Source organism: Muntiacus reevesi, chromosome 3 (genome assembly GCF_963930625.1).
Source record: "Muntiacus reevesi chromosome 3, mMunRee1.1, whole genome shotgun sequence".
NCBI lineage: Eukaryota > Metazoa > Chordata > Mammalia > Artiodactyla > Cervidae > Muntiacus > Muntiacus reevesi.
This window is the reverse complement of record NC_089251.1, coordinates 16,196,630-16,221,826: the sequence shown is the minus strand read 5'-3', so window position 1 is coordinate 16,221,826 and position 25,197 is coordinate 16,196,630. Positions and strand designations below refer to the sequence as shown.

The window sequence follows — 25,197 nt, the reverse complement described above, 5'->3', positions numbered from 1 at the left end:
TGCTGGCTTTCATTTAAAACAGGAGGAGTACTTTCCCCAGTGGCTCTTCTCTGCTCCATCTTGTTGCCAGTGGGGCTGTCTGAAATGTGCTCATTAATTATTGGTAACTTTGTTGATTTTTACAGTGTACTTGCCTTTAGCAATGGTGGTTTGTAAAAGCCTGCAATTATTTTAAACACACAGCAAGGAGAGACTTCATTACGTTGACCCACTGACAATGAAGGTAGTGTACGAAAATTACTTTATTTACAACATCTTACAAAACAAGAGACCAGCAGACAAGAGCATCCCACACAGAGAAAAAATAAACATATATACATATATTTCCCTAAAACTAAGATGTCTGAAACACTCTCAGGACAAAGTCTTAAAAGCTTATAGTGCGGGTAGCCTTCATCTAATCATGAGGAATGAAATAGTCCTTTCAACAAGAGAGCTGCCTGTGCAATGAATTACTTTCTGATAGAACCTCATGGAGAATTGTCCACCTGTTTTATATCATGATTCTCTTTCTTGATCGAAGAACTAGACTCCAAACTCCAGATTGTCATAGAAGAGGAGCCGACATATCAGATGTTTCAGGTTCATACTTTGTACACCAGCATGCTGTTATTAATGTCCAGTCTTTTCCAGGTTTCCTAAGACAAAATTCCATCCCTATTGTCACAACCTAACGAAGCAGTAATTGAAAGCACCACAAAAATACTTGCCTTTAAGACTTAAATGGAGATACCTCACTGAAATTACATTTTATTTTCCTAATAAAAAGAAATATGTCTCACAAAATGGACATAAATACTTAAAAGCTGAAAATATAAAGCAAAATGTTATATATAATCCAAGCTTGAAATTTACTCTAATGCTACTTCTCCAGCTAAAGAAAAATGAACACTTGAATATTTTAAACATTAGGACTTTGAAAATTCTGTCAGTGCATAAAGAAGTGGGTGGTGGTGTAAAAACAGCTGGAAAATGTATTTAAAATAGCTTATTTTTCATTTTTCTGTTTTTTTATTTTTTGTTTTATTTTTTCGTATTTTTAATTTTATTGTTTTTCTCTTTATATACATATTTTTTCATTTTTCTCAAGTGCAATGTTTTACTTTATATTCTTTCTCTTCGGGGAAAGAGAAATGTAGCTTCCCTCAGGTTGAGAAAAATTCACTTCATATTTCATTGGAATCACAGTGACTTAACATTCGAAGTAGTCATATCTTTTTTGAGGAAAAAAACAATCACTTAAACCAAACTTTCAAAATCAGCAAGTCTTGAAAAAAAGATTCTGAAGTAGAATTTCTACATGGGGGCTTAACAGAATCAGGCAACATTTAGATGCCATCTAGTGGCCAAAACAGCAGCTGGATTATTAATTAAAGAGTTCTTGGAGCAAAAAATTGTCCGTGATTTTGCTTTTTTAGAGCAATGATAGGAAATTATTACTTCCCAGGCAACGGGATAGTGTCTAGGTTACATGAATAAAGTTCACGTGATATTTCCACGAGAAGAAGGTTTTGTTCCTTGACCCAATTCAAGTGACATTTTTCCTCGAGCTCTTTCTTAGCACCAAGAGGAGGCTCTGGAACTTTCTCACGTTGCCCTAGATTATATTCTTATTTCAAGTGGTTCAGAGTTAAATGGGAAATAGTAGCTTTGTGCTGCAGCTTTATTCACAGGAAAGCCAGGTCCAGTCTCAATCCCCTGCTCCACGGTCACCTGGTGCCTTTGCCAACGGGATCATGCCAATCCAGGGAACGGTCACATTCCAGTGATGTGCAGACAACCAAGCAAATCAGCAGTGTCGTTGCCTGCAGGCTCAGAAGATCCACACGGCAACCCAAGCTCTGACCCCGTGTCAACTCCATCACGAAACGTAAAGCATACCTCCGTTTTGTTAAGAATCTTGGAGAACAAAGGGGAGATGGCTCACATTCCTGGAATAGTCAGTGTGGGCTACAGATTGTCTCTTTCTGGGTCTCACCAAAGCCTGATAAGATGAGCATTTCTTATTTTTTGAAATATGTATGGACTATTTCTCAACTTCTAGTTAAATGTCCAAGGTTGCAATGATATAGAGACTGAGAAATAAAAAGCCTCCCCACAGGTGGAGAGACTTCCTAATTTTTCCAGATGGGAAAATAACTATCAACTGAAAGGACTAGGGAAACAACTCCAAAACGGAAACACAGGAGTCACAGTAAACACTACTCAAACTTTAAATGCAAAGTAAGCTAATTAACTAAGGTTAGTTGTCTTGCATGAGCTATGGATTTCAATTATCTAAGTTATTTGTGTGTGTTCAGTTATCACAGACAACCAGATTCCACGTGCAACTGAAAATAGGATTTGGGGCCCCTGAGAAGTGCCCATCAGAAGGGGGCAGCCACGTACTGAGTCCCAAGGTGGTCCCCACAGGTGGGCAGAGGGAGGTCCAGCTTCCAGCTTCGCCAGTCCAACTTCACCAGTCTAACTTCAGGTCTGCCTTGCTCCATACGTATTTCCCTCCTCGTTTTAGAAACATTTTCTCATCAAAGCCACTGAATTTTATAGCTTCTTCTACACCCACATCCAAGATGGACTTAGAAGGATCCTTCCGCCCATTTCTACAGTTCAGGAAGCGCATCTAGGAAATTTAGGACCAAAGTTAGAATATTTCCATATAATTTGCCTATAAAACTCAACTAGGAGGATCAACTCAAAATGATTGTGGTTATTCCAATCATTGCAACAAATGTTTGTGGAGACCTATAAGTGAGATGCTCCCCTGGGGACATTAAGCCCATCGGACAGCATCTCTGCTCTCAACCAGTTCCCATCACCCACCTGAACACGTTAGGCCAGGTAAGTGCAGGATAACCAGAATTGTATACATGTACGTATCCCTCCATTGGAGAGTGGGGTAATCCGGAAAGGCTTCCAAAAGATGCTGACATCTGAGTTGTGTTTTGAAATTGTAAGCCGGAGAGAGTAGCATTGTTAAAGCCCAGAAACAATACAGTGAGTTTGGGAAATTTCAAGTAGATGATATTGCTGGTGTGAAAACTGTGTGTGCACAAATAAGTGTAAAGAGTAATAAAATGTGCTTTTAAGAAAGGGAGAGAAAGTTGTAGGAAGAGGCATTACAGAGCCAGGCAGGTCCCACATCAAGAAGTGTCACGTGCCCTGTTAAGGGCCTTGGTGCTGGTGGTCACTCACTCAGCCTACCCGACTCTCTGCTACCCCCATGGGCTGTAGCCCGCCAAGCTCCTCTGTCCGTGGGATTTCCCAGGCAGGAACACTGGAGTGGCTTGCCATTTCCTCCTCCAGGAGGTCTTCCTGGATCAGGGATTGAACACACATCTCCTGCATTGGCAGTCGGGTTCTTTACCACTGAGCCACCAGGGAAGTCCGAGGGTCTTGGTTTTTATCCTAAATTAAGCATCTTGGAGCAAGGAACCAGATCTTCATACCCTATGACCTACCATGGCACAGAGCATTTTGTAGTAATTCTTACCAAATCAAAATGCTCTTAAATTGCCAAAAGTAAATTTTGTTCCCACTCTGTTTATTACAACTATGCAGATACCAGAGAATTTTCAAGGAATACTGGTCAAAATCCCCAGGTAATAAGGATATTCCAAAAATAAATTCCGTTTGACTTTTCCTCTCTAACTTGAACCCATAAACTGGGCACTTGTGTTACCTTACCCCTCTGCTCTGCAAAGAAAGCTCATATTGACAAAAAAGTGAATGACTATGAAGCGTCACTGATTAACTTGAAAATAATAAAGTGTCAAAAGTCACAGTAAGCATTTCTTGAAACACCAAATCCAACTTAAATATGGAAAAGCCACTGTTCTTGGAACTCATTTCTTAAAAACAGGTCTTTGAATGGAAGTATTTGTCCTGTGTCAGAAATACTTGCAAACATTTCTGAATTGGGACAAACACAGAAGAGACAGAGAGGGAAAGGGAGAAGTGATTTTTCAGTTTTGAGAATGCCGGTTTATCTTTTTTCTTCAGAAGGCAGTGGCATACATAGGAATGTATCAGTGGCTTTAGGGGATTCTGCAACCTCTTCACCCCAAAGCTGACAGCTATCTGTTAGAGATAAGCTGGCAGGCATCTGAGGAATTAAAGGCAATAATGTGACTTGTGACACATCCCTCCTGCAAAGAACCCCTGCCCCGTGACCAGAGAAGCCAGCCAAAGATGGCATAACAGAGGGATCTGCCTTGTGTGAAGTCAGCTCCACACAACCTCCGTGGATTCATAGTCACAGGAAGACGCCGTGTAAGGGGCAGGGGCGGGGTGAGGGTGGTCGTGCAAACACCGGGACTGGGTTCAAGCCAATACCTGCCCAACGCCTTAGCTCCAAGACGGACACAGTGAATGAAGCCAGGGCTCCATAATATGGATGCCAATCAGTGACAGTAAAACTAGGAAATGCTGGCTAAAAAGAACGAATATGGATTAAACGGTTATGCCGACTGTAACTCAATACTGGCCTTGCTGCTTAGCTAATTTTAAGGGATCATTTTATGATGCCCTAGAAATACTCACATATTCATCCAGAATAAGGTAGGAATCTCTCATCTGCAAAGGAGAAATTATAGACAAATTTAGTTTCAGGCATATTTTTCAGTACGTACGCTCAGCTGTCTGCCTTATAACGTCCGTGTGTTTGTTTCGCCTTATCTCTGGAGTCACCATTCCTCAAATCTCCTGAGCGTCTTTGGATTCATCTCCACAAGGTAAGCCACCTGCGAGGGCCCTGCCCCACCCAGAATGCCCCCCACCCAGCAATCTGTCTGTGTCCATTCAGATTCCAACAGATTCCAGCCAGCTGGCCTCTGCGTCCTGCTGGAAGGGTCACAGGGCTCTCTGAAAGCGCCTCTGACAAGGAAGCCCCCAGGCTAACTCTCGGTGCCCTCCACATCTTGGGGTGCCCCGTCCTGCACTATTCAACGTTCCTTGTGTGTGTGACCTGCCCCGAATCGACCCCCTTTTCAGTGAATAAAGCAGAATCTCTTTAATGCTACTGTCTGTCTACTAAGTTGCTTCAGTCGTGCCCAACTCTTTGCCACCCCATGGACTGTGGTCCTCCAGGCTCCTCTGTCTATGGGATTCTCAAGGCGTGAATACTGGAATGGGTTGCCAGTTCTTTCTCCAGGGGATCTTCCCAACCCAGGGATCGAACCTGTGTCTCTTACGTCTCCTGGATTGGCAGGCGGGTTCTTTACCACTAGCGCCACCTGGGAAGCCCTTTAATGCTATTACCTGGGAGCTTACTGAGGACTTGAACATGGTTTATATTCCTCATAACTAATGACACCTTTCAGACGTAGGTGGAGGGTGTATCTGTACTTCTGTAGGAAGTTGTACCCTCCATATGTACCTACAGAGGTTGGGGTCTGCACATGTGTTTGTATAAAGGCCAGATTGTAAATATTTTTCAGTCTTGTAGGCCATTTGGTCTCCATGGCAACTTTAGTTCACCTCACTTTACCTCTGACATAGGTGAAGTCAGCTTAACCTTGCCTCTTACACAGCTGAGGTCAGCTAACTTTACCTCTGATGTGGGTGAAGTCAGTTAACCTTTCTCTGATGTTGGTGAGGTCAGTTAATCCTGCCTCTGACATGGTGAGGTTAGTTAATCCTATGACTCAGGCCCCTGTGTTTCTGAAATGGGGGAGTGATTTCTGGCTTATGGCCTCTCTGTGAAGTACTCACCAACTATTAATAGTAATGCTTATTATAACTTATATTTTCTTTGATCACACATTAACTGCATAATTAAGACAGCATTTCAAAAGCTAAATACAGCAGTGTGGACATACGAGTATTCTCCTCTGTTCTCTGTCCTCTTTTTGAAAGCTGCTCTGACCCCATCTGGGGATTTTCTTATTCATGCTCTGGTCAACATGACTTAGGAGTCTAAAGCATAAGGAATGAGTCCTTGTTCTGGAATTTCCAATATGATATAAGCATGTGACGAGAGATTGTGCTGCATGTTTATTCTTTGGGGGAAGATGGGGAAAGCACTTGATTTTTAAATAGTTGAAAAATAACAAAACTACCTATTTTAGAAAAATTTAAAGTCCAAAGAGTTATCAAGGTAAACAAAAATGACTGATAATCCATTACCCCAAGACGACCGTGGGATGCGTACATACACATCCGTGCACACTAGGATTAAAGGTCGAATGGATTTTGCCTGTTGTTCTTTATTTGCACCCAATATCATATCATGCAAATTTATCCTGGTTTCCTAATGTTCTTTGAGCTATGCTATTTAGTCAGTATAACATTCCATACTGACATGAGTTTACCTGTTCTCTGTATGTTGAGTATCAGACTACCTTCAATTTTTTTTTTTTATTTTACTCCTCTTCTTAACACGGCAGGAACATAGCTTTGAACAAGAAGTTCTTTTTTCCTTTGGCTTCAGAGAACACTCTGATTATTTACTCTGTGGAAGCTCTGCAGTGTAGACAGGCTTTGGTTGACACGGTTTAATCTACAGGACATATGCATTTGTGCTAACAAGACATACCCACTGTTCTCACTGGAAACCTAAAGATTTAGTACAGCTTCTATATCTACCCTTAGACTCCTCCCTTCTCTCCACAAAACCCTCCCACATCCCAACATGGGCAGCCCTTGGTGGAGATACTTTTCTCTTTGGAGCTACCTGTGTGATGGGAAACAAAATGACGTTCACTTTCTATTAATACACTTTAATACACTTAGAAAATTCACTTTCTAACCTTCTGGTTAGACTCAGGCACCAGGCAGGACACGTCCTTGTGGCGATCTAAGAATGCTTCAAACTCCTCATCGCTGATCACGAACCGTTCCGCTTCTCTCAGAGCATCTTCTCCAGAATTCTCACCCTCAATTATGAGACACTGGAAGACCTGAAACACAAGGGCAGTGTTGGCCTCCTAAAGAGCTTTCCACCTCTTTCTGTCCCAAATTGCATTTCCCTCTGAACCAAGCTTCATCCCTCCTGAGCACAGAAAGTGAAAGCATTAGTCACTCAGTCGTGTCCAACTCTTTGCGACCCTGTGGACCGTAGCCTGCCAGGCTCCTTCGTCCGTGGAATTTTCCAGGCAAGGATACTGGAGTGGGTTGCCACTTCCTTCTCCAGGGGATCAGCATTGGGTAATTGGGCATCTTTTACAAAATTAGAAACTTCAGCTGAAATCAATGTAAATTTATAGGAATATTTTATATATCTAGAAATCTCTAGTGTTCTGAAAAATAATCTTCATGAGATGAACAGAATTGGAATTCAAAAGTGGAGGAGAGGAACTCCTTTACTATTAATTTTGGGGGCATCTCTAGCCTTAGGGTTTGGAACATTAGCTAGTTACACCTATTGAGATGAACAGTTTTGGTTGAGGAATAGAAGTGATTTTTATGTATATATCTATGTCGTAGTTCTTTGATACAAAATAATCAGGTTTATAATATGTGTGCTCAGTCACTCAGTTGTGTCCAATGCTTTGCAACCCTATGGACTGTAGCCCACCAGGCTCCTCTGTCCATGGGTTTCTCCAGGTAAGAATACTGGAGTGGGTTGTCATTCCTTCTCCAGAGGATCTTCCAGACCTAGGGATTAAACCCAGGTCGCCTGCACTGCAGGTGGTTTTTCACCATCAGATCAAGGAAGACTCATCTGCTAGAGAAGGAGTCAAATACTGCCTCCTACATGAAGTCTTCCTAGCTTTTTGGCAGAATTAAACCTTTCCCATTTCACCTTCCCACTTTATCCCAGCAGGCACAGCTTCATATTACATGAGTTTTCTTCCTCTCTTTTCCTTGCTAGAATTGAATTCTACATCCTATCTTCAGTTGCATTAGTCTAGGGTCCAGCCACAGACTTTCATGGATTCCCACATGACAATGACCAGGGCAGACTGTTAAGAACACATATTCAAGGGCTCCCTTGGTGGTCCAGTGGTTAAGAAACCGCCTTGCAATGCAAGGGACATGAGTTCGATCCCTGAACCAGGAAGATCCCACATGCCTCAGGGCTGCTAAGTCCATTCACCTCAACTACAGAGCGAGTCCACATGCTGCTGACTGCTGAAGTCTAAAGCCTGTGCTCTGAAGCGAGAGAAGCCACCATAATGAGAAGCTAACGCACTGCACCTAGAGAGTAGCCCCTCATCGCTGCAATTACAAAAACGTGCATATGACAGTGAAGACCCAGCACAGTCAAAAATAAATAAATCTTTACCCTCCCCCCCAAAAAAAAGACATATTCACACAAGTCCTCCTGCTAATCTGTTTCAGGACAGTGCGTATGGGATGAGTCCCCAGAAGCTGATTCTAAGTCTAGCAGAAAGAAGGACCAAACCCAGCTGGCTCTCTGAGTCCAGAGTTCTCTGTATCCTTATCATTTTTGGTGTCCCTGAAGCAAATCTCTTCTGAACGTTCACTTCATTTACAATCACAAAAGCAATGCGGTTTGTACCTTCCAGCGGACGGGGTTCAGTGCGTTTATCTGTTCCTTCATATCCTCGTCCACATTGAATCGATTGATGACTGAGTTTATCTTGAAGGCCACTCTGTATTCCTTACACCATGTCCTCAGTTTCTGGAGATTTTCCACGTGGTTCTTCTTTCCTTGACCACGGCCGATAAGGACATTGACCTGCTCATCAAAGCTGTCACAGGAGATGGCGAGAATGTCCAAATATTCACCTGAAGGAAAACGATCACTGTTAGGCTTTTCCATCCAAGGATGAGAATTTATGTTAAGTTTTTCCATCCAAGGATGAAAGCATAGGACTTGGGGCTTCCCTGGTGACTCACTGGGAAAGAATCTGCCTGCCAACGCAGGAGACACGAGCTCACTCCCTGATCTAGGAAGATGCCCACACGCCTCAGAGCAACCAAGCCCGAGTACCACTACTGAGCTTGGGCTCCAAGCCCGGGAGCCACAGCAACAGAAGCCCACGCACCCCTGAGCTTGTGCTTTGCAACACGAAAAGCCACTGTGATGAGAAGCCTGTGCATTACAAGAGAGAGTAGCCTCTGGTGCCCAAAGCTAGAGAAAAGGCCACACAGCAGGGAAGTCAGCACAGTCAAAAATAAAGAAACAAAATCATATATAAAAAACAGCATAGGCTTTCAAGCCTGAGGTGGAGAACTGGAGCCTTATGGACCACAAAAGTTGGCAAAAACACTTTGTTTGTTCCTCCAGACATTTAAAAATGTTACAAGAGCTAAATCTGACTACATGTCAGCTCTGTGTCTTTTACCTTAACCTTTGCTTCCCTTTGCTATTGTTCACTGAAAGAATACTGTCCATACACAATGGCCTGCCCCAGAGAACACTGCACCTCTGCCTGAATATTAAACCAAAATGCCTTTGTTCAGGGAAACACCCTGACCCTGTCCGCCTGCAAGAGAAAAGAAATATACACATCCCCTCCCTGAGGATCCTCACAGGAACAATTGCAAAACCTGGGGTCTTTTTACTTTATTTCTCATCTCCTCCAGACCCCAATGAGATGGTTATTTTGAGACAGTCTACCATCTGATCCTTCTGCCAGCTTTTGAAGTCAAGTCCTTATTCCTTGTCTCAACACCTCCTCTCCCAATTTTAAGGCCCGTCGTGTGGCGAGCCGAGCGAGCTTGGACTTGGTAACAAAAATATTTCACACTGTTTTTAAATACTTCTGTTTGGGAAATTTAACATGGTCATTAAAAAGAATGAAATAATGCCACCACAGCAACATGGATGGACCAAGAAATTGTCATAGTGAGTGAAATCAGGCAGAAAAAGAGAAATATGGAATGATAAGGCCGCAGAATCTTAAAAATGATACACATGAACTTTTTACAAAATGGAAACAGATTCACAGACTTAGAGAATGAATGCATGATCACCAGGAGGGAGCAGGGCAGTAACAGCCTCAGGTCTGTGACTGACAAAGTGAAAGCACTTGGGACTGACCTAGGCACCCTGCTATGTTTAAAAAACAGACAACCAACAAGGACCTACTAGGTAGCACAGGGACCTCTGCTCAATACTCTTTAATAACCTAGATGGGAAAAAGAATTTGAGAAAGAATAGATTTATGTATAACTAAATTGGAGGAGGAAATGGCAACCCACTCCAGTATTCTTGCCTGGGAAATTCCATGGACAGAGGAGCTTGACCGGCTATATAGTCCATGGGGTTGCAAAGAGTCTGACACGCCTGAGCGACTGAGCACGTGGCATATACTCTAATACAAAATTAAAGGTATAAAAAATAGAGTGTAGATCTAGGACGTATCTTTAATAATTTGAGCATATGGCAACACTGACCCTGATCTCTGATACAGGATAAAAATCAATGACTGTTCACAATTGGCTGTCAAAGTGTCTGCTATGAATAGTCCTTGCACTTTCTTGTTGTCTCCCTAGCCCAGTGATCTTTTCTCTTTGCTGTTTTTCAGTCACTAAGTCATGTCTGACTCTTTGTGACCCCATGGATGCAGCATACCAGGTTCTCCTGTTCTCCACTAACTCCAGGAGTTTGGCCAAATTCATGTCCATTGAGTTGGTGATGCTATCCAACCATCTCATCTTCTGCCTCCCACTTCTCCTCCTGCCTTCAGTCTTTCCTAGCATCAGGGTCTTTTCCAATGAGTCGACTCTTTGCATCAGGTGGTCAAAGTATTGGAGCTTCAGCGTCACCCTTTTTCTTATGCACTTCCAAATTTGCTGCCTTGCACTGCCTCTCCAGACCAGGCTCTGAGCTTTTGCCCTAAGGTGCAACACTACTGGTGGTCCTTACTCCGCACACCACACGTCTTGAAGGGAACACACTGCCCAGGACACAGCCAGCAAACCCCACTCAGCCTCCTGTGCTTACATGGCTCCCTAACCCTGTCTATCTCTCTAAATCCAGTCCCCAAAGCTTCCTTTTGAATTTCTGATGCTCACCTTTGACTGAGTGACTCCCATCATGGTGTTTTGTTGCTGACTCCTGGCCCTATGCTCCTGGGGTTAACCTTTCCCAGATGGGAAGTACAACCCTCCCCCACACCCCGCCCTCCCCTCCCCCATGTCCATATTTCTTCATCGTCTAGGAAAGAGGGTTTCATCAGAGATCCCCGTGAACATCCTCAACACATCATACATGCAACTACCCTTTGAGTGATTTCAAGACTCAAACATCTCACAGAAAGCAAGCACAGAGCATTTTACCAGAAGAGCCCAATCAGAACTGTTTACCAAAATGATAGTAGGGCTGTGCTGACCTAAAGGGACGGAAATCCAAAAGAAAAGGGGATGTATGTAGACAAACAGCTAATTCACTCTGCTGTGCAGCAGAAACTAATGCAATATGGTAAAGAAGCTATACTCCAATAAGAATTAATTTTAAAAAATTGTTAAAAAACACAATAAATAGAACACACTAAATAAAGAAACAAAATAAATAAAATGTAATGATAGCTAACATTTTTCAAATGCTTCCTAAATTCCAGGTACTGCTTTAAGAATATTAATAAGTGTAAGTGTTAGTCACTCAGTCATGCCCGACTCTTTGCAACCCCATGGACTGCAGCCCACCAGGCTCCTGTGTCCACAAGATTTTCCAGGCAAGGATACTGGAGTCAGTTGCCATTTCCTTCTCCAAGAATATTAATATCTATGTAAAAATTAGCATTAAGGGACCTCCATAGTCTTAGGCTTCTCTGGTGGCTGAGTGGTAAAGAATCCCCCTGCCAATGCAGGAGACACAGGTTTGATCCCTGAGTCAGGAAGAGCCCCTGGAGAAGGAAATGGCAACCCACTCCAGTATTTTTGCCTACAGAATCCCATGGACAGAGGAGCATGGCAGGTTACTATCCATGAGGTCACAAAAGAGTAGGACATAACTTAGTGACAAAATATCAACAGTCTTAGGACCAGGGGTTTGTAACCCCCCAGCAGAGATGTCTTAAAGTTCCTCAGTAACCAAATACATAGTCAGAGGGGAGAATGACTGTTTTAGTCCAATTCCTCAATTTATACAGGAGACTACCAAAATAGAGTCATTTCCATAAATACTCTAAAAATTAAACATAAACAGGAAACAATGAGGTCGGAGTTTGCAAAACTGTCCACAGTGTTCATCTTCCCCACTAATGACTCAACTAAAGGGACTTTGATAACGGACAGGAGCATCTGCTGGTGGGTCCTGCTATCTGCTTTGCCATACTTGTTTATGAGAGCCCTACCGAAACTCAGAATGCAGCCTCAAGAGAGATTAGAACAAGCATACTTGCTTTTTTCTCCCTTTGGATCTGCAGCAGGCCAGGCCGGAGGCCCAGGACGGAAGGAAATACAGTGACAGACAGTGATAGAGGCTAGAGTCACATGCAGTGGGGGCTGCTCACCGTACTTCTGGAACCACCTCTCGCGGATCAGGCTCCCGTTGCTGACGATGCTGACGCTGGGCAGCTGCAGCTCCTGCTTACAGAACTTCACCAGGCTGCCCAGGTACTCGCCTCGGTCCGGGAGGAACGGCTCCCCACCTGAGAAGTTGATCTTCTCCATACCTGGGATAGACAGCACATGGATTTTCCTTCTTTTTTAGTACTTCATCAACATGTTATCATTTTAATGGCAAAATTAGTTTTTCTCACGGTAATAGAATGAGACTGGAGAGAAATGACAAATAGATAGGGAAACAATAAGACACTTTATTTTTGGGGGGCTCCAAAATCACTGCAGATTGTGATTGCAGCCATGAAATTAAAAGACACTTGCTCCTTGGAAGAAAAGTTATGACCAAACTAGACAGCATATTAAAAAGCAGAGACATTATTTTGCCAGCAAAGGTCAGTCTAGTCAAGGCTATGGTTTTTCCAATAGTCATGTATGGATGTGAGATTTGGACTATAAAGAAAGCTGAGTGCCAAAGAATTGATGCTTTTGAACTGTGGTGTTGGAGAAGACTCTTGAGAGTCCGTTGCATGGCAAGAGGTCCAACCAGTTCATCCTAAAGGGAATCAGTCCTGTATATTCATTGGAAGGACTGATGCTAAAGCTGAAACTGTAAAACTTTGGACACCTTATGCGAAGAACTGACTCATTGGAAAAGACCCTGATGCTGGGAAAGATAGAATGAGGGAGGAGAAGGGAATGACAGAGAATGAGATGGTTGGATGTCATCACCAACTCAGTGGGCATGAGTTTGGGTAAACTCCTGGAGTTGGTGATGGACAGGGAGGCCTGGCATGCTGCAATTCATGGGGTCACAAAGAGTTGGACATGACTGAATGAATGAATTGAACTCAACAGACAGAAATAAAGCTAGGACACAGGTCCAAGCTCCAAAGCCTTTGATCTTTCTAAAGTGAGGTTGCCCTCCATCCTGGCTTTCCCAGGACTGTCCTGGTTTACGGAGACCACATCTCATCCGTTGTTCTTCCCAGCACCCTGTTTTGCTCTCAAATGTTTCTGCAGTGGGAGAGTGATAAATTATATCATCTCACTCTTTTTAAGCTAACATGCTAGGAGGCAGCTTGTGTGACAAGCATTATTATTCCAATAAAATATTGCTCCCTAAAAGTGTGATTAAACAGGGACAGATAACTGGGAAAAGAGAAGCAGTGTGTTGGCCAGAGGTGTAGACCATGATGAGTTTGAGGAGCAGGTCAGAGGGATGAGTGAACAAGAAGACTGAAGGAACAGGATGTAGAGATGCAGGTAAGAGCTTAGAAAAGGAGCCATTTCTTCATAGTGGTGGCAACACACCATCCATCCTGTCACAGCTCAGGTCAAGGGCTGTGATGATGCTCATATGGCTGCGTTCTATTCAATCTGCTGTGTAAAAGTCAGAGGAGTGAATAGTATATTTTGGAAGCATCTTCATCCAGAGTGGTGGTGGTTTAGTTGCTTCAGTCATGTCTGACTCTTGCAACCTCATGGACTGTAGCCTGCCAGGCTCCTCCATCCATGGGATTCTCTAAGCAAGAACACTGGAGTGGGTTGCCGTTTCCTTCTCCAGGGGATCTTCCTGACCCAGGAATCAAACCTGGGTTTCCTTTGTTGCAGGTAAATTCTTTACCAACTGAGCTACGAGGGAAGCTTCTTCATCCAGAGTAGCAATTTTAATTTTAAATGCAATGTATATTTACATTTATTTTATGAATTTAAATTTAAAAGTAAATTTAAATTTAAATAGTCACCAAAATAGATTTTCCTTCATTTACCAGAAATTTAACTTACAGGACATGCCATTCATGCAATACCCTAACCATTTTAACTAATTGAAACTGAGAGGTCACAATATGTACTAATTATAACTATAATAGTTTATGCTCTATTAAAAATACAAGAACATTCATTTATTTGTGCCTTGTAGAAACTTTGTAAGATTGATATTTGAGCTATCAACAGAAAGTCAAATTTCTTGGCACATCTAATGAGTGCTGGAGCAGGAACTCAAATACTGGCCCTATGAATCAAGAGTCTAAGTTCTTTCCACAACCTCAGTCCTCTGCTCATTTTTTCATTCATGCATTAATTCATCTATTCAAAAAATTCATTAGATTCCTATTACCTGCTAGATATTTTGCTAGACAAAAAGATAAACAGAATATCAAGTTTTAGTCTTAGATCCCAGACTCTTTGGGGACCCAAGTATTAAAAACAAAACAATAAAACAAAAGAGCTCGATTGTAAACACGCTGTAACAGCCAGTGAGGTTGCTTCCATCCCTTGGCAATGTAAGCAGTGTGCTGTGAACATTGGGGGCATGTTTCTTTTCAATTAGCGTTTTTACTTCTTTCTAATATATGCACGGAAGTGAAATTGTTGTGTCACCGGGCTTCCCTGGTGATTCAGATGGTAAAGAATCCGCCTGCAATGCAGGAGACCTGAGTTCTGTCCCTGGGTTGGGAAGATCCCCTGGAGAAGGGGATGACAATCCACTCCAGTATTCATGCCTGGAGAATCCCCTGGAAAGAGGAGCCTGGCAGGCTACAGTCCATAGGGTCAAGAAAAGTTGGACATGACTGAGCGACTAACATGTTCACTTTTTTTCTCACAGTAATTCTGGTTTTAGTTTTTTAAGGAACCGCCATACTGCTCTGAACAGGGTCTGCCCAAATTCACATTCCTACCCACAGTGTACAGGGTTCCCTTGTCTCCACGTCCTCTCCAGCATTTGTTATCTGTGGTCTCTTCGATGGTAGCCATTCTGACTGGCGTGATGTGATATGGTCCCTCACTGTGGTCTGATTGGCATTTCCGTGTTAATCCGTGGTGCTGAGCATCCTTTCATGGACACAGACACTTGCTATCTGCATTCCTCTTTGGAAAATGTCCATTTAGTTCTCTTGCCCATTTCTTAACTGTGTTGTTTGTTTTCTGATGTTCAGTTGTCTGAGCTGTTTATATATGTTGGCTATTAATTCCTTATCTGTCATCTCACTTGCAAGTATCTTTTCTCATCCATGTTGTCTTTTCATTCTGTCAGTGGTTTTGTTAGCTGTGCCAAAAGCTTTTCCATTTTTTAAAAGTGTCTATCAGAGGTTGAATGGATAAAGATGTGGTATATATAAACCAAATGGAATACTACTCAGCAATAAAGAAGAATGAAAACTCTGCCATTTGCAGCCTCATGGGTGGATCTGGAGGGCATTGTGCTATGTGCTTAGTTGCTCAGTCATGTATGACTCTGCGACCTCATGGATTTTGGCCCGCCAGGCTCCTCTGTCCATGGGATTCTCCAGGCATGAATACTGGAGTGGGTTGCCATTCCCTTCTCCAGGGGATCTTCCTGACCCAGGATTGAACCCCAGCCTCTTGGGTTTCCTGAGTTGGCAGGTGGGTTCTTTACCACTAGTGCTACCTGGGAAGGTATCTTGCATGAAGAGGACCAGGAATAATTCTAAGGAGCTTGGAAAGTTCACTAACAGAGCCTGGGGTGACTGGCATTCCAGAAAGAGAAAACAGTGTGATCAGGGTCCACAAGGAAGGTGCTGGGGGGGAATTGTGTCACGTGATGTGCTCATAGCATGCGGTCCTTCAGAAAATGGGGTGAGGATGGCAACATGGTGCTTGAAGCCTGTGCTCGCAAGTTTGGGCTTGGAAGCCAGGCAAGAAAGTTCAGTAGGGGGAGTTATGCATCTGACATATATTTCTGTACGATCACGTGCTTTCCGTGGGGACACGGGGACAATGAGATGAACTGCAACAGTCCTGCTGAGAAATACCAAGATGCTGAACTAGACGCCACCGGGAATGGCAGCGAGGTGGGTCAGGCGCTGGATGAGCTTCGGATGACCGGGCAGACATATGGGGAGTGAAATACGTCAGATCCAGTAAAGGTCAGGTGCACGTTCTCAGCATATAAAGTGCCAAATCAGGCAAGGCTGGTGTCAGAATAGGAGCTAGTGGTTACCCCGGGCAGGAAGGGTGGGGGCTGAAGGCTGCAGGAGCTATAGGCACCCTGCTGATCTCTGTGCAGATTTGCCTGCTGTTTATCGGGATGTGGTCACTGTGACGTTCAGGATGTGTGCAAGCTGGGGTAAATGCGTGTTATATGTCTGCAGCAGAGTTAAGCAAGTTGAGAAAGAAGCTGCTGATGTGGCTGAGGTTGCTGGCTTAGGAGGTGCTCTAGGGAAGACAGGAGGACGGTAGAGGAGGAGGAGGAGGACAGATCACCTTAGACCTGGACTGGCTGGGCTCTCTCTGAGATGCCTGCCTGTTACTGATGCAGTGACACTCAGTGAGCAAGTCTCCAGAGCAAAAGCATTGCCTTACTTGAATCGTACACAGCATCTCTCAATATTTATGATAAGAGCACGTGAATAGTCCCAAACAACAAACCCAAACATTTTGTCGACAGCTCTCATCAGCTGTCTCTGGGGAACTCAGTCATGAACTCAGAGAGCAGCACAACTTCCCAACCTGCCTCCTTCCCCACGCTGCTCGCTTAGAAGAAGCTGTAATACTTTGCTCCCCCATGCCAGCCCACTCTGCAGGTTGGGAAGATCTCGGCACCCATCCACAGCTCGCCCCGACCTCCTCTGGCCGGAGTGCATCCCCGCTGTGTCCTGGGAAGGACTGAGGTCCTGGGGGACCTCTCTGGCTGGGGCTGCCCCCCGCCCCCACCTCTTCGCCCTTCTCAAAGTGGCAGAGCACCTGGGGGCTTTCCTAGGTCTGGGAACTCACCTGCTTCTTTCAGCATCAGCAGACCTCTCTTGGCCTCCTCCAGCGGCAGCACGAAGGACGTTTTGGCTGTGTGGAAGCAGAAGCCGCACTTGTAGTTGCACTGGCGGGTGAAGTGGTAATTGACGCTGGTGGGGGTGGTGGGCAGGTCGCCGCCTCCCTCTCCCTCTGTCCTGTCAGGCTCCCCAGCTTCCCTCCTGCCCTGGAGCTGCCGGCTCCTCTCGGCCCCTGCCAGCCAAGATGCTGCCCGGAGCTGGAGGAACAGGGGCCCCAGGCTGCTCCACACGGAGCCCAGGGGCTGCAGGAAGGCGCTCAGCAGCTTGAGAGCGAACGCAATGGGTACCAGCATCCACATGGTGGCAGGCGTCCTGAGGCTGAGCTCTGTCGGCAGGTACCCTGAGGCTGCGTTGCGCAGTGGCAGGCTGGCTTTTATACATGCCTGGCAACCTGTCACATGGAAGGAGGGACACACCTTTCTTGACTAACGCTCAGCTGAGGGCTAAGTTTCGATTTCCTTCTTCGTGAAAATGAAAGTTGGAACAGGGCCAAGACTGAAGTCTCAGGAGTAGGACCAACATCTGTTTTTCTCTTTCCCATGGCTCAGCTCCATCTCCTGGAATCAGTAATAATTCAGACTGGATGTAGATGGACATGCTGCTCTTGAGTCTCTGTTTCGGTCCAGCAGGTAGTGATAGAACTAGGCAGAGACATAGCCACCTCTGCAGCTGCTGCATTACTAGTGGAGGACATAAACATAGAAGCATCTGCCCCAGTGCCCTTTGCTTGCAGTGGCTCAGCAAGAGTTTGTCTGGAGAGGACAGCCAAACAGTGGAGAGTGATGGCCTGGTGGACGATGAGAGCAGATTCTATCAGCTCAGGACCCCTTTCAGATCTCAGTTGAAATGCATAGGCACATAGAGACATTAATGCCTGAATCTTCCTTTAGTGACTCATCTTAAAGCATGCATTTTCACGTGGTAAAATGTTTCAAATGTTGAAATTCAGCCATTTATCTTTTCCTGCAGGTTTATGCTTGTCTACACCATTTTTAAAAGATGAGAAAAATCAGATGCTTTTCTAAGATCCTTCTTTTTTTAAAAAAAAATTGAAGTCTGGTTAATTTATAAAGTTGTGTTAGTTTCAGGTGTACAAAAGTGATTCACTTATCAGTTCAGTTTAGTCACTCAGTCATGTCTGACTCTTTGTGACTGCATGGACTGCAGCATGCCAGGTTTCCACGTCCATCACCAACTCCTGGAATTTACTCAAACTCATGTCCTTTGAGTTGGTGATGCCATCCAACCATCTCATCCTCTGTCGTCCCCTTCTCTTCCCGCCTTCAATCTTTCCCAGCATTAGGGTCTTTTCTGATGAGTCAGTTCTTTGCATAAGATGGCCAAAGTTTTGGAGTTTCAGCTTCAGCATCAGTCTTCCAATGAATACTCAGGACCAGTTTCCTTGTTTCCTTTAGGCTGACTGGTTCAATCTTCTTGCAGTCCCAGGGACTCTCAAGAGCCTTCTCCAACACCACAGTTCAAAAGCATCAATTCTTTGGTGCTCAGCTTTCTTTATAGTACAACTCTCACATCTATACATGACTACTAGAAAAACCATAGCTTTGATTACATGGATATTTGTTGGCAAAGTAATGTCTCTACTTTTTAATATACTATCAAGTTTGGTCATAACTTTTCTTCCAAGGAGCAAGTGTCTTTTAATTTCATGGCTGCAGTCACCATCTGGAGTGGTTTTGGAGTCCCCAAAAATAAAGTCTCTCACTGTTTCCCCATCTATTTACCATGAAGTGATGGGACCAGATGCCATAATCTTAACTTTCTGGATGTTGAGTTTTAAACCAACTTTTTCACTCTCCTCTTTGACTTTCATCAAGAGGCTCTTTAGTTCTTCTTCACTTTCTGCCATAAGGGTCATGTCATCTGCATATCTGAGGTTGTTGATATTTCTCCTGGCAATCTTAATTCCAGCTTTTGCTTCCTCCAGCCCAGCGTTTCTCATGATGTTCTCTGCATATAAGTTAAATAAGCAGAGTGACAATATACAGCCTTGATGTACTCCTTTTCCTCTTTGGAACCAGTCTGTTGTTCCATGTTCCGTTCCAACTGTTGCTTCCTGACCTGTATACAGATTTCTTAAGAAGCAGGTCAGGTGGTCTGGTATTCCCATCTCTTGAAGAATTTTCCACAGTTTTTTGTGATCCACACAGTCAAAGGCTTTAACATAGTCAATAAAGCAGAAATAGATGTTTTTTCTGGAACTCTCTTGCTTTTTTGATGATACAGTGGTTGTGGGCAATTTGATCTCTGGTTCCTCTGCCTTTTCTAAAACCAGCTTGAACATCTGGAAGTTCTCGGTTCACGTATTGCTGAAGCCTGGCTTGGAGAATTTTGAGCATTACTTTACTAGCATGTGAGATGAGTGCAATTGTGCGGTAGTTTGAGCATTCTTTGGCATTGCCTTTCTCTGGGATTAGAATGAAAACTGACCTTTTCCAGTCCTGTGGCCACTGCTGAGTTTTCTGAATTTGCTGACATATTGAGTGCAGCACTATCACAGCATCTTCTTTTAGGACTTGAAATAGCTCAACTGAAATTCCATCACCTCTGCTAGTTTTGTTTGTAGTGATGTTTCCTAAGGTCCACGTGATTTCACATTCCAGGATGTCTGGCTCTAGGTGAGTGATCATACCATTGTGATTATCTGGGTTGTGAAGATCTTTTTTGTATACTTTTTCTGTGTAGTTTTGCCACCTCTTCTTAATATCTTCTGCTTCTGTTAGGTCCATACCATTTCTGGCCTTTATTGCATCTATCTTTACATGAAATATTCCCTTGGTATCTCTAATTTTCTTGAAGAGATCTCTAGTCTTTCCCATTCTATTGTTTTCCTCTATTTCTTTGCATTGATCACTGATGAAGGCTTTCTTATCTCTCCTTGCTATTCTTTGGAACTCTGCATTCAAATGAATATCCCCTTCCTTTTCTCCTTTGCCTTTCACTTCTCTTCTTTTCACAGCTATTTGTAAGGCCTCCTCAGACAACCATTTTGCCTTTTTGCATTTCTTTTTCTTGGGGATGGCCTTGATCACCACCTCCTGTACAATGTCACGAACTTCCACCCATTGTTCTTCAGGCACTCAAGAAGGATGGGTCATGGTGGAGAGTTCTGACAAAACGTGGTCCACTGGAAAAGGGAATGGCAAACCACTTCAGTATTCTTTCCTTGAGAACCCCATGAACAGTAAAAGGCAAAAAGATAGGACACTGAAAGATGAACACCCTAGGTCAGTAGGTGCCCTATATGCTACTGGAAATCAGTGGAGAAATAACTCCAGAAAGAATGAAGAGACGGAGCCAAAGGAAAAACAACACTGAGTTGTGGATGTGACTGGTGATGAAAGTAAATTCTGATGCAGTAAAGAGCAATATTGCATAGGAACCTGGAATGTTAGATCCATGAATCAAGGCAAACTGCTGCTGCTGCTGCTAAGTCGCTTCAGTCTTGTCCGACTCTGTGTGACCCTATGGACGGCAGCCCACCAGGCTCCTCTGTCCCTGGGATTCTCCAGGTAAGACACTGAAGTGGGTTGCCATTTCCTTCTCTACTGCATGAAAGTGAAAAGTGAAAGTGAAGTCACTCATTCATGTCAGACTCTGTCCTACCAGTCATGTCCTACCAGGCTCCTCCAGCCATGAGATCTTCCAGGCAAGTGTACTGGAGTGGGTTGCCACTTCCTTCTCCCAAACTGGAAGTGGTCAAACAGGAGATGGCAAGAGTGAACATGAAAAATTTTAGGAATCAGTGAACTAAAATGGACTGGAATGGGTGAATTTAACTCAGATGACTATTATATCTACTACTGTGGGCAAGAATCCCTTAGAAAAAATAGAGTAGCCATCATAGTCAACAAGAGTCTGAAATGCATTACTTGGATGCAATCTCAAAAACAATAAAATGATCTTTGTTCGTTTCCAAGGCAAACCATTCAATATCACAGTAATCCAGGTCTATACCCCGTAGAGTAATGCTGAAGAAGCTGAAGTTGAACGGTTCTATGAAGGCCTACAAGACCTTCTAGAACTAACAGCTCAAAAAGATGTTGTTTTCATTATAGGGGACTGGAATGCAAAAAGTAGGAAGTCAAGAAATACCTGGAGTAACGGGCAAGTTTTGCCTTGGAGTACAGAATGAAGCAGGGCAAAAGCTAACAGAGTTTTGCCAAAAGAACGCACTGGTCATGGCAAACACCCTCTTCGAACAGCACAAGAGGACTCTACACATGGACATCACCAGACGGTCAATACCGAAATCAGATTGATTGTATTCTTTGCCGTCAAAGATGAAGAAGCTCTATACAGTCAGCAAAAACAAGACCAGGAGCTGACCGTGGCTCAGATCATGAACTCCTTATTCCAAATTCAGACTTAAATTGAAGAAAGTAGGGGAAACCACTAGACCATTCAGGTATGACCTAAATCAAATCCTTTATGATTATACAGTAGAAGTGACAAATAGATTCAGTTATGCCTATATATCTATTCTCTTTCAAATTTCTTTTCCATTATAGGTAATTACAAGATATTGAATATAGTTCTTTGTGCTATTCAGTAGGCCCTTGTTGATTATCTGTTTTATACATAGTAGTGTGTATTGAAGGCAGAAGGAGAAGAGGGCAACCGAGGATGAGGTGGTTGGATGCCATCACTGACTTGATGGACATGAGTTTGAGCAAGCTCTGAGAGTTGGTGATGGACAGGGAAGTCTGGTGTGCTGCAGTCCATGGGGTTGCAAAGAGTTGGACACAACTGATTGAACTGAACTGGACACCACATCTTTTTATCCATTCATCTGTCAAGGATATTTAGGCTGCTCCTATGTCTCGTTTATTATGAAACATGCTGCTATGAACATTGGGGTGCATATTTCTTTACAAATTTTAATTTTCTTTGGCTATATGCTCAGGAGTAGGATTGCTGGATCATATAGTAGTTCTATTTTTAGTTTTCTAAGGAACCACATGCATGTTCTCTGTAGTGGCTGCGCCAACCTCCATTCCCACCAGCAGTGTTGGAAGGTTCCCTTGTCTCCACATTCTCTCCAGCATTTATTATTTGTAGGCTTTTTAATGATGGCCATTAAAAAGTGACCAGTGTGACCGGTGTGAGGTGGTACCTGACTATAGTTTTGAAATGCATTTTTCTAATAACTAAGATGCTTCTTAGTTGTCAAGAGTTACTGTGGCTTTTCATTTTCATGTTTTCCCTAGAAAATGTTGTTCAACTTTGTATTGGGATTTTTTTCTCCTTGAGCCCTCTTTGATCGGAATAGCGTTTGATTGATCATGTGTGGTCTGGCTTTCAAGAGACTTGTAGGAAGTTGGGATAGTCCTTGTGGTTAAGTTTGTGAAACCACAAGCCTAGTTCATCTCTTACTAGCTGAGCTGACTGGGTTACTTTATCTCTCTGGATCTCTAATTCCTCATCTGTAAGACCAGATATCTCAAGGGATGTTTGAGGAGACTGAAAATTCTAATGTATGTGAACATTAGAACATTCAGTTAAGGTTAGCTTTTGTTATTAAACTTGTGGTGTATTTTGAATGGAAACAAAGATGACCTTCATTCCATGGGGAAGGAAACTGAAACTAAATTCAGCACGACTAAAATGGAAAGTTAAAAAACAAAACAAAACAAAAAAAAATGGAAAGTAAATTACCAAGCCTGTCACGTGTGCCTGAAGAAACAAAAACCAAATCTGTTTCTATTTCAAATCAAATATTGAGTAATGTAATAGAAGGTAACCATACAGGATTTTGAAGCCTAACGTTTAAAGGTTTGAATAGTTCAGTCAGTATTGTTTAGTTCAGGGTAACTTTCTTTACCTGCCTGATATTGTTAACACAGCTGGGAAATATGGGTGTTAATGTCTGTCTCACCGAGAGCATTTTAAGGATTAAATAACATTATGCTTATTAAGCACAGAAGAAAGAGCTAGAGAAAATCAATTAGAAATATCTAGCACATTTAATATTGTGTACCAGGCACTGGGTTATATTTTGAAGGCACTAACTTACCTTGTTGTTTCATTGTAAAATCATGTTTGACTCTTGCAACCCCGTGGACTACAGCCCACCAGGCTCCATTGTCTGTGGGATTTTCCAGGCAAGAATACTGTAGTGGGGAGATATTTCCCACTCCAAGGATCTTCCCAGCCCAGGGATTGAACACACTTCTACATTGGAAGGCAGATTCTTTACCATTGAGCCAACTTATCTTACAGCTGGTAAAACCTATGTCACATAGGGAGTCAGGGTTTGAACCAGGACTTAAAAACTTATAATACTGCTCAATAATTGATAATTACTATCAAATTATTTTATGATTGCTTCTTTAGTCTGTCCTATTCAAGGCAATTTCTTTTATTCATTCATTTGCTCATTCAATCATTCATTCAGGGATTCATGATTCATTCAAGAATCATTCAGAGATTCTTTATTTCCTCCTTTTTTTTTTTTAGTTTTATCTATTTTATTTTTGGCTGTACCGGGTCTTTGTTGCTGCATGCAGGCTTTTTCTAGTTGTGGCAAGTGGGGCAGTGGCTACTCTCTAATTGTGGTGTGTCGGCTTTTCATTGCAGTGGCTTCTTCTGTTGTGTAGCATGGATTCTCAGCACACGGGCTTAGTTGCTTCACAGCATGTGTGATTTTCGCGGACTAGAGATCAAACCTGTGTCCCCTGCATCAGCAGGCAGATTCTAAATGCCACTGAGTAACAGCCAAATGTCACCGCCATTTTTCTTTACCAGGCACTTTTTCCTTTGAAGACCTGCACATCCCTAAGGTACCCCCTGCTCCTGGACATGGATCATCCTCGAAGCAACATCAAACAGCGGCTGCCACACTACGGAATCCATTTAGTTACTTGCAGTCTTCTTATTATTTCTCTGGTAAATCTTGTATTGAGCATCTTCTGGTTAAAGAAAAGTACACAATTCATACATGTGCAGCTGAACAAATTTTGGATGCTATGAACACATGTGTGTTACAACCATCCCGATCAAGAGATAGAACTTTTCCCAGACCTTCAGATGTCCAGGACCTCCCCCCAGGGCCCTAAACCTCTGCCCCAAAGATAACTGTGTCCTGTTTTCTAAGACCACACTGTAGGTTTGCCTGCTTTTGAAGTTGTTATGAATGGAATCACACCGTATGTACTCTTTTCTGTAGAGTTTCTCTCACTTGAGGTTATCTTTGTAGATTTATCCATTTTGTTGTGTCTAGAGTACTCTGTTCATTTTCATAGCTGTCTCGGATATACCACAATCTCGGACATTCCATTGCTGTCTCGAATATTCCATTGCTTGGATATACCACGATCCATTTAATATATCTCAAACCACGTCATCATTATGAGGAGCGTTTGGACTGTTTTCTTATTATGCTATGAATTTTCTTCTACTCGTCTTTCGGTTGACATCAGTATGCATGTGTGTTGGGTATACACCCAGGAGTGGGATCATTGGTTCATGCAATACACACGTTTCCCTTTAGTACCTACTTCCATAGAGTTTTCCAGAGTGCTGGACCTATTTACACTCCAACCAGAATAATAGAAGAGTTCCCATTGTTCCTCATCTTCCTTCTCACTTGGTATTGTCATTGTAAAAGTTTTGTTTTGTCCGGTTTAATGTTAGCCATCTCAGTGGGTGTGGAGTGGTGTCTCATTGTGGTTTTACTCTCCAGTTTCCTGATGACTAATGATGTTAAGCACCTTTTTAATATGTTTATTTGGAGAAGGAAATGGCAACCCACTCCAGTATTCTTGCCTGGGAAATCCCATGGTCAGAGGAGCCTGGCGGGCTACAGTCCATGGGGTCACCAAAGAGTTGGATATGACTTAGCAACTAAATAACAACAACAACAACATGTTTGTTAGCTATTTGGTTGTTCTCTTTTGTGAGGTGCCTGTTCAAATGCCTTACTCTTTTTTTGTGTTAGATTTTCTGCATTTTTATTATTGATTTGTAGGAA

The 25,197-nt window shown here is 43.1% G+C and overlaps 1 protein-coding gene across 1 annotated transcript; it reads right to left on the bottom strand.

Moving 5' to 3' along the window:
• Positions 1 to 226: 226 nt before the first annotated feature.
• On the bottom strand, positions 227 to 17,565 carry RSAD2 (radical S-adenosyl methionine domain containing 2). Its single transcript, XM_065928544.1, has 6 exons — positions 17,155 to 17,565; positions 12,366 to 12,527; positions 8,462 to 8,691; positions 6,747 to 6,896; positions 4,540 to 4,572; positions 227 to 2,620 (listed from the first exon to the last, which is right to left on the bottom strand). The coding sequence occupies exons 1-6, from the start codon at positions 17,504 to 17,506 to the stop codon at positions 2,456 to 2,458; spliced, it is 1,092 nt and encodes a 363-aa protein (XP_065784616.1). The 5' UTR covers positions 17,507 to 17,565; the 3' UTR covers positions 227 to 2,455.
• Between the last annotated feature and the right edge of the window lie 7,632 nt (positions 17,566 to 25,197).

What these genes read in the sequence shown, in the direction of transcription:
- RSAD2 (XM_065928544.1), bottom strand. Translation starts at nt 17,506, where the DNA reads ATGTGGATGCTGGTACCCATTGCGTTCGCTCTCAAGCTGCTGAGCGCC. An exon ending in GAGGTGGTTCCAGAAGTACG is followed by an intron (nt 8,692 to 12,365) that starts GTGAGCAGCCCC and finishes GTTTTCCTTCAG; the next exon opens with GTGAATATTTGGACATTCTC. An exon ending in TGAACCCCGTCCGCTGGAAG is followed by an intron (nt 6,897 to 8,461) that starts GTACAAACCGCA and finishes CTTGTGTTTCAG; the next exon opens with GTCTTCCAGTGTCTCATAAT.